This window comes from Diabrotica virgifera, chromosome 7, assembly GCF_917563875.1.
Source record: "Diabrotica virgifera virgifera chromosome 7, PGI_DIABVI_V3a".
Lineage (NCBI taxonomy): Eukaryota > Metazoa > Arthropoda > Insecta > Coleoptera > Chrysomelidae > Diabrotica > Diabrotica virgifera.
The window spans coordinates 212,555,519-212,568,861 of record NC_065449.1 but is presented as its reverse complement, the minus strand read 5'-3'; the positions used below and the strand labels follow the sequence as shown (position 1 = coordinate 212,568,861).

The 13,343-nt window shown below is 31.4% G+C and overlaps 2 protein-coding genes across 6 annotated transcripts in view; both read left to right on the top strand.

The window, feature by feature from the left end:
• The window catches only part of LOC126887942 (uncharacterized), a 500,758-nt gene that overhangs the window by 301,113 nt on the left and 186,302 nt on the right, over positions 1-13,343 (top strand). The window lies entirely within an intron of this gene.
• LOC114340427 (uncharacterized) overlaps positions 1-13,343 on the top strand; it is a 643,253-nt gene that overhangs the window by 611,582 nt on the left and 18,328 nt on the right. For all 5 annotated transcript variants that reach the window (XM_028291178.2, XM_028291164.2, XM_050655885.1 and 2 more), the window contains 3 exons: positions 5,377-5,587; positions 8,633-8,824; positions 9,748-9,974. In XM_028291178.2, coding sequence (XP_028146979.1) covers positions 5,377-5,587; positions 8,633-8,824; positions 9,748-9,974 — 630 coding nt within the window. The remainder of the gene's footprint in view (positions 1-5,376; positions 5,588-8,632; positions 8,825-9,747; positions 9,975-13,343) is intronic.

The window sequence follows — 13,343 nt, the reverse complement described above, 5'->3', positions numbered from 1 at the left end:
AAAAAATATTATTTTTGAAATTACGAACTGCCTAAATTCAAGTTCAAACCTTTTTGTATCAGATACCGATAAGTGATTTGGTCTTATTCTATTTTAAATTTTTTTTTTTAATTGTTAATGCCCGACCGCCCGTTCTCTCGTATGAACTTCATTAAAAATTAAAAAACAAAACAATATTTTAGAATAAAACGTGCCAAAAGTTCTTATAGGGATCTGATACAAGAAGGTTTGAGCTTGAATTTAGGCACTTTCTAATTTTAAAAATGATTTTTTTTACTTGTGTTTTTCAACCTTGAAAATCGTCATTTTTCGATGTTTTTCAGTTTTAAATTGTTTATAACTCGGAAATAATTAACTTTGGAGGAAAATTACAAAAGACGTTTTTTGTTCCCAATGGTAAAAAGAACCTAAAATAATATCTACTCGGGCTGAAAAAATTGATTTTTTATAATTTGTTTAATTTTTTTATTTAATAAATGTAGCAATAATTTCGAAATTATGGCAGTTAGGTATAGGGAATATAACATTAAAAATAATCAGTGTTTCTTAAGGACTTCAAAACGCAAAAAATATACAGGGTGTTCCATTTAAAATAAGAAAGTTCATTAGATTTCCAGAAAAACAGAAGATCTGACAACAATGTAATTACCACTATATTATCGGCCACATTAGAACATCCTTGCTCACCAAAATTTATAAAAATCGGTTAAGCGGTTTCCTAAAAATTACCGTGTTTCCATACTTTCTCGCTACCCTGTATATTAAAAGTATAATCTAATTTGATATAATGCTCATTCGCGAGTTATTCACGGTCTTCAGCTAACAAAAATAGTTGTTCTTCTTCTTCTTCTACGGCACTACAGCCCAAATTGAGCCCTGGCCTCCTTTAGTTGTTACCTCCATCCTTGCTTCTCTGTGGCTGCTCTTCTCCATACACGGACTCCTAAAAGGGCTTATGTGTCGCTGTTTACTGTGTCTTCCCAGCGCTTTCTTGGCTTTCCAACCGGTCTCTTTCCCTGCATTCTAGCATTCAGTGCTATTTTTGGTAGCCTATCCTCTCCCATTCTTATCACATGTCCGGCCCATTGCAATCTTTGTATTCTAATAAAGTTGATAAAGTTCGTTGTTGTATCGACTTCTGAAGATTCCGTTTTCCCTCACAGGTCCTAGTATTCTCCTCAGTACTTTCCTTTCGAATGTGTCGAGTTTGTTTTTGGATGTTTCTTTCAGGACCCAGGCTTCACTACCATAGCATGTTATTGGTCAAATTAAAGTTTTATAGATTCTCATCTTTGTATTTCGGTGGACACTTTTAGACCCAAATATATGGGAGAGGGCAAAATAAGCTCTGTTTGCCTGCGTTATTCTCTTCCGTATTTCTCCATCTTCTGATCCGTCGGCATATATTTCTACTCCCAGGTATGTAAACTTTCCAACCGTTTCAATGTAATCTTCATGTATAATGTTTTGTGGGACTATATTTCTTCTCGTCTGAGCCATTATTTTTGTTTTTTCTGTGTTGAAATAGATTGAATAGATTTCTGTGATAGAAATAGTTGTTCGGCTCTGCGTATTCCTGTGCAATCGCGAATATTCTGGAGCCAGGGCAGCTGGTTCCTTCCAATTCTTCTGCGGCCCTCGATTTTACCTTTCATGATAACCTGAAGGATTCTGTGTCTGTCTTCTCGAACCACATGTCAACAGGTACGAAATTTTTAGTATTTTTTAAATAACTCTCTAGTGGCAGTCATTTGCTCTATTTAACACAGCTTCATTAGTCTGCATCATTGTCCAGAGTATTCTAAGCATTCTTCTGTGCAATCACATCTTAAGCGTAGAACTTAATTCCCATAAAAAGCCCATAGTTTTGTTGTGTAAAACCTTATACATGTCATATAGGGCAACGTTAAAAAAGTAGTTCCATATTGAATAAGATAATATCTTTTGTTACAAAACCTTTCGTAAAACCAAATTGTGTTGGTGATAGTTTTTTTTTGCAAATTTTCTATAATCTCTGATCTATGGGTTTCAAAAATAATTTCAACAAATGACTCATCAGGCTTGCTGTAAAAAAATTGTAAATTACTGTGTCATTTACGATTATTATTTTACTACTAAGCTACTATATTCATTTGCTAATAATCATACTGCATCAATAATAGGGTTGATACAGCTAATTTTAAATACAATAGTGGTTTTTCAAGTTTAATAAGTTTATTTTAATGTTAGTTAGGAATTCACATTTATTTCCATAACTAGCCTTATTAAATACGCATTTTGATTCAAGATTATAAAACTAATTTAAAAATCGATGGAAATTTTTTTCTTTTTGTTGATGATATCAGTAGCACTTGGAGCAACTCAACCATTGCAACTCTTCATTCAACTATAACTTCGGATCTACTTATAATAAAAACTTGGTCCGACTCAAATTTACTGTCTTTTAATGTGGATAAGACAGTAGCAACATAAAACATCTCTTCAAATTTGTGCTTCTTAATAACAGCCAGATCAGTACCGTTGATTCTCTTAAAATTTCTTAGACAGCCACCTTAAATGGTTCATTCGTATCGATTTGTTAAGTAAGAAATTAACCTCTGCTTGCTATGCAATAAGATCTGTTTCGAAGGAAATCAATTTAGCTTCTTCCAAAAAATAACATATTTTTAAGGTTCTAGTACAGCTGCCAAATCCTACGTTATTTTTAAATTACAAAAAAGAAGTGTAGAACAACACATTACAGAAGCTAATTCAAAGATCACGGAATTTTAACACTTTCTTCTTTATACAGGGTGTTTCATTGGGAAACGGAAATACTTTAATGGTGAATAGAGGTCACCGAGCAGGTTCTAGATATAGTACATTTTTTTGCCCTGCCGACTTTTATAACCGAGTTACAGGGTGTTTTATCGATTTTGCCCATTTCTTTCCTAAGCCATAACTTTAGAACCACCCTGTTCATTTTTTTGATATTTGGTACACATATGTCTCATTCAAAACCCAAACGACCGACATACTGACCATAAGAAAAATCCAGGTCCGGATTAACAAAAAATTATAAAGTAATTGTGACCTTAAAACAACACCCTGTATATTGAAATTTTGAAAATCTGTTTGCATATTTGAAAAGAGAACAAAAAAGTAAGTTTAATGGTTCGCTTCAATTTTTCGGCCAGATAATTTTATGACTTTAATTTTGAAATTATATTGAATTTTTTAAGAACTTTGACATTAAAGAGCAGATATTATTAACTTTTAGTTATAAATTATTAAAGTTAATGAATAAATACTCATTTTAAAAATAATCAATACTTATTTACCACATTAGAACGACCCAATTACTAATGACAAGAAAAATCCAGGTCCGGATTAAGAAAAAAATATAAAGTCATTGTGACATAGAAACAACAACCTCTATATTGAAATTTTGAAAATGTGTTTGTGTATTTTAAAAGAGCATAAAAAACTGCATGTCAAATTTTTGCGCAGATAATTTAATTATGATAATTTGAAATCATATTGATTAATTCTTCAAGGTCACGAGAAGCTACCAGAAATATGAAGAACAATCCCAATGTACTTAGAAAATCGATTCTAAATATTTTAAAACCAGCAAGGAAATGCATCGAATAAAAAGGCGGACATTTTGAGCAACTGTTATAGTTCAAATATTTTTAAATTATGTTAAATTGTTGAATTGTAACGAATTTTTGTTTTATTGGATATAGCAGTTTTTTTAATTCTTTACTAAATTATTAAAATATCCCAATTCACGCAATGCTAATTTTTAATGATGTGCATATAGCTACAAATCCAAAGAATAATGAAGCCAGCGTAGTAAATAAGTATTAAGTATTTTTAAAATAAGTATTGATTCATTAACATTAAATTATTATTAAAAGTTAACAATACCTGGTTTTTAATCTCAAGAGTTCTTTAAAATTTCAATATAATTTCAAATTGATGTAATTAAATTAACGGCGAAAAAATTAAAATGAGCCTTTAATCACAGTTATTCATGCTCTTTTAAAATGCGCAGACAAATTTATAAAATTTCAATATACAGGGTGTTGGTTCAAGGTCACAATTATTACTTTGTATATTTTTCTTAATCCGGACCTGGATTTTTCTTGTCATTAGTAATTGGGTCGTTCCAAAGAGGTAAATAAGTAATGATTATTTTTAAAATGAGAATTTATTCATTAACTTTAATAATTTATAACTAAAAGTTAATAATATCTGCTTTTTAATTTCAAAGTTCTTAAAAAATTCAATATAATTTCAAAATTAAAGTCATAAAATTGTCTGGCCGAAAAATTGAAGCGAACCATTAAACTTACTTTTTTGTGCTCTTTTCAAATATGCAAACAGATTTTCAAAATTTCAATATACAGGGTGTTGTTTTAAGGTCACAATTACTTTATAATTTTTGGTTAATCCGGACCGGATTTGTCTTATGGTTAGTATGTCGGTCGTTTGGGTTTTGAATGAGACATATGTGTACCAAATATCAAAAAAATATACAGGGTGGTTCTAAAGTTATGGCTTAGGAAAGAAATGGGCAAAATCGATAAAACACCCTGTAACTCGGTTATAAAAGTCGGTAGGGCAAAAAATGTACTATATCTAGGACCGGCTCGGTGACCTCTATTCACCATTAAAGTATTTCCGTTTCCCAATGAAACACCCTGTATATTTTAGAAACTGTTTGCTTAATTCGTAAACACCTACATGTCTTTCCAGACCTAATCATGACTGTTCCACCAGAAATTCAGTCTTTGATGTCTCTTTACCGATACTGTCCACTCAATAAAGAAATCTAATATTATGTTCTGCAAAAAAATTATACAATCATCTCCCATTACAACTTAAATCTGCAACATATTTTCCCTGCAGAGGTGTAACCAGGATGATCATAAGGGGGGTTACAGCTAGTAGATGATCTCTGGGGGTATGGAATAGTAATGGTGTTAAGCGTAATAATAGAGCTCAAAGTACAACCAAATGGGGGTTACAACCCCCAAACCCCCCTGGTTACGCCTATGTTTACCTGAATTCCTTAAAGAGACAAAAGCCTATCTATCTGTTAAGAACGTGTTAAGATTATTAGTTCCTGATCAAATTATGCAATTTGATTTTTTTTTTAATTTTGCAATAGTTTGTTTTTGTTTTATTTTTTCATTATCTTTTATTTTGTAGTATTGACGGTTTATGTAATTTCAGTATATTGTATTTGTTATTGTTATTTTCTGATTCTCTCATAAGCTTTGTCCATAAAATTGTAAAATTTTCAGTGACAATAAAGCATATTATTTTATTCTGGTCTATTACTAAATATCTTAAACAGTGTATAATGTAATTTTTACATAATTTCAGAAGACAGACTCAATTTCGGATGAAGAATCCAATCCACGAACAGTGCGGTTTATTGAAGAAGAAAAACAAGATAGTTGCAAAGCATCTCCAGAAACGGACCGAGAAGTAGAAGGACGTGAGTCAACTAAAGAAGATGAAGCTATTCCGGTCAAAAATGATGCCCCAAATACTGTTATTGAACCTACTGAGATGATGCTGACGTTCAAATTAGGTAACAGATAGCACATGTTATATAAATAATTAAAAATACTCATTAGAAACAGAATAAAAGAGGGTTCTTTGTAATATTGGTATAATTCGTGGTTGAACCTTATTCTCCATATACCATTGTCGTAAATGGGTCCCAATATCCTCCTTACAGCTTTCTTTCAAAAGTTTTAATAGAGTTTTTTTGTCATGGTCCCTGTTTCTACGCCATATGTTGCTATTGGTCGTATGCTGTTTTTATATATTTTACATTTTATTTCCCTATGGATGTGTTTGGATCCAAACACCTGCGAAAGAGAGAAGTGTAGTTAGTTAGCAAGCAATATCTGTTTCCGTATTTCCTACTCCTCGCTGCCGTCCTTAGTTATCTGTACACCCAGGTATGTGAGCTGTTCTACTATTTCAATGTTAGCGTCGTCTATTATCGAATTCTGTAAGTTTTCATTGGTTCCTTGCTTGTATTAGGGCTTTAGTGTTATCTACTTTGACGGCTAGTCCTATTTCTTTCGCATTTTCGTCAAGCTCCACATAAAGTTCTGTGATGTCTCTTGCGGTTCTTCCCATCAAGTTTACATCATCTGCGTACATTATAATCTGCTTAGACTTATTAAACAAAAAATTTTTTTGGTTTACGGACATTTTTCTTGCAACACAATGGAAAACTATACAGGGTGTTTCATTGGGAAAGTAACATACGTTAACTGTAGAAAGAGGACACTTAGGCGATCTCAAAAATACCATACTTAATGGGTCTTACTTCATTAATAACAAAGATACTGGGTGTTTCATCTATTTTGCCGTTTTCTTATTTTGTTCATAACTTCTTAACTACACTGTATATTCATTTTATATTTGGCACACGAATATTCTTTAATGTGTACAATAAATTAATTTATTTACAATTGTAAAAAATCCAGGTCCGGATTAAAAAATATTGGAAAATATTCCGACCCAAAAACAACACCTTGCATATTATTTTTTTTAATGGATTTGCATTTGAAAAGAGGATGAAAAACTAAATTAGTGGTAAATATATGTAGGTACTTTGAATTTTCGGTAATTTTAAATTTGAATTCTGAAATTATGTGAGTCGCTAGAGATCTAAGTAGAAAAAAATTAAAATACAGCTTACAACTTGTTAACCACACTGTATATTTATTTTATATTTACCATGCGAATTAATTTATTTACAATTATAAAATTTTTAAAAAATGGATTTTGGATTTAAGAAGAGGATGAAAACTAAATTTAGTGGTATACTTTGAATTTTCGGAAAAATGATTTTTCTGGTAAAATTTCAAATTTGAATTCTGAAATTATGTGAATTGCGAGAGCTCTAAGTAGAAAAAAAAATTAAAATCGGCCTTAATTTTAATAAACACCATTATTTCATCTAAATTGGTAAAATGTTAACATTTCAGTGTTGTTTACTATGTGTGACAAATAGTTAATAGCGAATATTCATCTTTAAATAATGAATAAATAATAAAGAGTCAATAAAAAATACATCACTTTATTCAACAAAAGTATCTAAAAATTAAAACAAAACAGCAAAAATTTTCACTAGTAATACCACTAGAGGTCAAATTATTTCCGGAAATTTTCTAAAAATATTCATGATCAAAAAAAAATTTCCGGATATTAATTTGACTTCGCGTGGTATTCGGTAAGAAAATTCCACACCAAATTTGCATTTGAAAATCCAAAGCTGCATGAACAGATTAATAGCGCGCCATAGCTTTGTCAGCAATTATTTAGGCTTTCAAATTCGTAATTTCTACTCATTGTAGTTGCATGGGAATACCATTTCAAGATAGAAAATAGTATATTCTTCAATTTTACCTAAGTTTTGAGTAACTAGAAGTGATAGAAAATGAATCAAAACTAAATTATGTAAACAAATAAAAACCAGTCTGTCAAAAATGTTCTGTTATTGTAAACGTCAAAAAATTTCCACTATAATTCGCTGTTGGGTACCCCACGAGCAAAAAATTTCCGATAAAATACCTCCGTTGCCATGGTGATCTGTCAAAATAACGTATTTTGATTGGTTCAAAATTACAGGTGTGGAATTTTCAGGGTAATAACTAGGCAAAACTAAAGTACTTATTCACAATTACCAGTATTAAAAATTATTGTTATGTGTCAAAATGTTAAAATTTTACCAATTTAGATTAAATAATGGTATTAATTAAAATTAAGACATATTATTTTATTTTTTTACTTCGAGCTTCGCAATTCACATAATTTCAGAATTCAGACTTTCAGAAGTTCAAAATTTTTCCATAAAAATCATTTTGTCAAAAATTCAAAGTATACCACTAAATTTAGTTTTTCATCTCCTTTTCAAATGCAAAATCCATTTAAAAAAAAATTAATATACAGGCTATTTTTTGAGTCGGAACATTTTTCCAATATTTTTTAATCCGGCGCTGGATTTTTTATAATTGTAAATAAATTAATTGATTGGACACCTTAAAGAATGTTCGCATGTTAAATATAAATAAATTATAAGTCGTATATCAACTTTTTTTCTACTTCAAGCTCTCGCAATTCACAAAATTTCAGCATTCAAATTCAAAATTTTATCAGAAAAATCATTTTGCCGAGAATTCAAAGTGTACCATTAAAATTAGTCTTTCATCCTCTTTTCAAATGCAAAATCCATTTTAAAACAAATTAATGTACAGGGTGTTGTTTTTGGGTCGGAATATTTTACCAATATTCTTTAACCGGACTTGGATTATTTACAATTGTAAATAAATTAATTTATTGCATACCTTAAAGGATATTCTCGTGTTAAATATAAAATGAATATACAGTGTGGTTAAAAAGTTATGAACTAAATAAGAAAATGGCAAAATAAATAAAACACCTAGTATCTTTGTTATTAATGAAGTAAGACCCATTAAGTATGGTATTTTTGAGACCGCCTAAGTGTCCTCTTTCTACAGTTAACGTATGTTACTTTCAAAATGAAACACCCTGTATAATCTAAATAGAATAAATTATTTTATAACAAATATTAAAACAAATTTAACTGTTACAGGAAATCATGTACTAATTTCCAACAACAGCTTAAAACCTAATTCAGCTGTTCGACAGTTGTTCCCGTGCACCAAATCTCTACCGCCCAAAACTGGCCAGGAAGATGATCAACAGTACTTGGTTACAGCTGAATCTCTTAAAGCGTTTGAAGAAGCCAAGAGATCAAAACTATCCCAAATGATTCAAAATGCTGGTAAGTACAATTTTCCGCCAAATTACGTACTTACTTATTCCTCTTCACTCCATGCGAAGCATAGGGCGTCAACTGTCTGCATTCCGTCATATCCTTTGCACTGATCTTTATTTCTGCCCAGGTTTTCCCAACAGCATTAATTTCTTTCTCAGCACTTCTTTTCCACGTTTCTACGGGTCTACCTGGTGTTCCTATTATTTCCACCAATTTATATCTTCCTAACCATTAGCTTGTTGTACTTTTTTTCTTTTAAACTAAACTGCACAATATTTAGTATCATACATAATTGCTGGTCATAGATCGTACTGAAAACTCACTATCTACTTTTAAATTGCTCTTCAGTACCTTCTTCGTATGCCATGCTCGATTATCGTGCGTTGGCTACCAAATTGGCTATACTGATTTTGTTGATGGCTGATCGAAAAGGGGATATAGATGATCCCATTCTTCTGTTTATCTTGCCTGGTATTGTCACCTCTAGGTGACTCATAATATGACTAAAATATTCCAGTTTGCGATTTTTTTAACTTTTCTCATCTGCTGGAGAATAACCTCGTTAGGTACTCTATCTACTCAACTTATTCCAACGTTAAAGTCCAACCTTCGACACCAGATAAAAGAGTAGTAGTAGTAGACACCATAATATCCTAATAATCGAATTTTCAGTCTCAAAATTATATTGGTTCCACATAAGATTTTCTTTATCTTAATCAATGCTTCTTAAACTCTGGCCTTCTCTATACGTACCCTAATTTCTTTGCTCATATCACAGTTCTCATTTAGATTACAACCAAGGTAAGTGATGCTGTTGGTTCCCTCCAGTTGTTCTCCATAGGCTGTTACCACTTCTGGTTGTATTGGTGTTTTACTGAAAACCATTACCTTTGTCTTCTTATTTTCTTATATCTTTTTTATATTCGTAGGTACGACTGACACGATAAAAAGGGTTATTGAAAGAAACACGCTAAGACGATCGCTTGTTCGCTACGAGCCAAAAAGCAAGAAGAACTTGCAAAAGACTGATAATTCTCTAGTTGAGCGAATCAAGCAATTGACTTGTGATATCGATGACGTCAGCCAGGATTCAGACGACCTGTCCGCCAGAGTTAGTCCTACTGGCGAAGAAGGCAATAACATGGATACTAGTCAGGTAAATTTAAAGTAATATTTAAATGATTTGACGTGTTTCGGATAAATTTATAGTGTAAGTAAGAAATATAATAGAAAAACTTTAAGAGCGGAATGTTTGAACCTGTCTCTGTTTATCGACCGGTTTGAATTCGGTCTGTGCGAAGTGAGAAGCATTTAGTTGGGGAGCAGTTTCTTACTAGATGTAATTAAGTATATCAGTATTATTATTATTATTGTTGTGTTGTGCAATTAATATTCCGACCAAATACAAGTGTAATAATAAAAAAAGATTCCCGTTTAAAAAAATATTTTTAGTTTTTGTATTTTTAAAATAAATAAAAAAAAACAACGGAGACAAGCTTTCATTTCTTGCTGAGTCGTAAAAATTTTAAACTGTATAGCCACTTAAGTTAATTTTAAATTTAACTGTGTTTTTATTAAGTTCTTTTAGTATCAACAATTATAACAGTAACAAAGAGTAATAACGAAAGTTATTCTACATCAGTTATCAATGCAAGCATGCGATAAGAGAAAAAACTTAAAAGCAGAACTATCAAAATATACAAATCTGACCGTTGTATATGTATATTTCTTACTTATACATAATGTGTCAGAGATATGGCAATAGATTCTGTCAAAAAACAAGAGTTTTCAGGAGAGACAAAACGGTTGATATTTGTAAAACTCTTCAATATTGTTAGATTATACTTTGGTTCTATCACTTGAACATAAACTTAAGATATATTGTCCAAGAAAATAAGCTTTTCTTAGGATATCTCAATAGCCAGGTATTTGACGGGTTTTTCTGTTAATATACCTATTGTAAGCAAACCTATACGTTTCTGTAGAAATTTCGGCATGGTTTTTAATTATTAACAATTTAGTGCGAAAAATACGATTTTGTTTAGTTTTCGCTTACCATTAAAATCAATGGCGGATAGACGGGGGGAAATTGGGAAACTTCCCTCCAACAAAGTCCAAAATTAAAGAAAAAATTCCTGAAACATAAAAATATATTATCTGACATAAAACTGAAACAACAGATAAAAAATTGGACCCAATAAACACGCTAGGTAGGAAAATTGGGGGAATTTAATGCATATAATATATTATTTATGTCTTTTGTGTAGTTTGGGTTTATCTTTTTGTCTTTTAGTTGGTGTTTCATCGGAAATTCCTCCGCAAGGCAAATGTCTAGATCAGCTACCTACTGATTAAAAAGGCATCTATTTATACTTAAACAACACCATTGCCACCAAAGGGGCAATTATAAGGTTTTTAAATTGCTCCAAAAACAGCAAAATAAAGCAAAACGGTTAACTATTTATAACTTTTGTAAAAATTAACTGAGACTTTTGTTAATTGGTGGATTCGACCGTTACTTAATGGAAGTTCATTTTATCTAACAATAAAACACTGAAAACGTTTGTTTTCTATACTTCCACAAAATTTATTACAACTAAGTGACTACAGCTGTTTCGGCAGAGTGCCTTTTCTCAAGTGATATAGTTTACAATGTGTTTGCCTTTTTAAGTCTTTAACTGAAGAAGTTGAGGAGTGGGGAGCTGTTTGTCTCGAGTTGGTCATTCAGAATTATATCTGTTTTCAATTTAAAAATCTTTTAGTAATATTTTTAATATTTTCAATATTAATAATTTACTATTAGGATTGAAAACTACTTCGTCTTTCAATGCCAGATGGCGTTAGCCACCTACTATCATCACTTCAGTTGCAATGGGTGGGAAAACCTCTCGATGCGAATCAGTTAAAATATGGAGAACAGTGCCTACGTTCCTTCCGATGAAGGCTCCAATAAGAGCCGAAAATCGCGATTCAAGGGACTGGACTGCACTCCGTATTCTAATTGAAAAGTAAGATTGTTTTGCCTTCGCATTGCAACTGAATAAAAATGGTATACATTTTTAATTATATCTGTAATTTTCAATTTATTAATTTTCATAGATTCTAAAAAAGATAGCTTAAGGCCTTTATTTTGGATATGCAGAATTTGAAACTCTTCATTGAAAGAATGATTATGATCTAGAAGGTGAAGTGCGTATGTAGAAGTGTCTGTTTTTCTATTGTTGAAAGCCCTTTTGTGTTCTGCTATCCGTTTGTCAAAGGTTCTGCCAGTTTGACCGATGTAAGTTTTTGGACAGTCACCACAAGTTAGTTTGTACACACCATTCTGCAGTTGCTTTCTCTTTCAGAGAAAGCCTCTCAGAGAAAGCTTTCTTTTAGAGAAAGCAACTGCAGAATGGTGTGTACAAACTAACTTGTGGTGACTGTCCAAAAACTTACATCGGTCAAACTGGCAGAACCTTTGACAAACGGATAGCAGAACACAAAAGGGCTTTCAACAATAGAAAAACAGACACTTCTACATACGCACTTCACCTTCTAGATCATAATCATTCTTTCAATGAAGAGTTTCAAATTCTGCATATCCAAAATAAAGGCCTTAAGCTATCTTTTTTAGAATCTATGGAAATTAATAAATTGAAAAATATAGATATAATTCTGAATGACCAACTCGAAATAAACAGCTCCCCACTCCTCAACCTCTTCAGTTAAAGACTTAAAAAGGCAAACACATTGTAAACTATATCACTTAAGAAAGGCACTCTGCCGAAACAGCCGTAGTCACTTAGTTGTAATAAATTTTGTGGAAGTATAGAAAACAAACGTTTTCAGTGTTTTATTGTGAGACTTTGGTGATTTCTCTCAAAGGGAAGATTTGTAGCCCTTAAAAACCCTCCAAATTTCAGCTCGATCCATCAATTAGTTTGAAACTTATTTAAATTGCTTATCCCAGAGATCTTTTTTTGTAATAACATAAAACATAAAATAATTACGATATGGTAATTCTACTGGTACAGTGTGAAAGGTGAAGACTTTTAATTTTGATATTCATCCAAAAAAGTTTAAAAAACCATTCTTATAACCAAAATTCCTTTTGTACAGTTACTGTTCTTCTTAACTTTGAATATCTTTTTATTTTGAATTTATTTTGAATATCTTTTAAACTATTACTCGTAGAGGAAATGTATTTTCATATTTAAAAAGCTGACAGTTTTACACGAATTTAAAAGAAAAGTTATTCTAGGACAATTAGGTAAAATGTAGTGATAAGACTAAACTTAAATAGCATTGTCTATGAGTGCTACAAAAGAGACTCACATGAAGATTAACCAGACCGTGTGGACGGGGAAACTAAAAATTCAAACGTATAAAATATAAAAAAAATCTCCAAAATACTGTAAGTTTCTGTATCTCCGATTCTAGTTGATGGATTTTGATCCTTTGTTTAATTCGTATGCAATTTTTGCTTACATTAAAAATATCATGATCGACGCCCCTTTTTGGGTCTTGTTTCCAGGAATCCAGG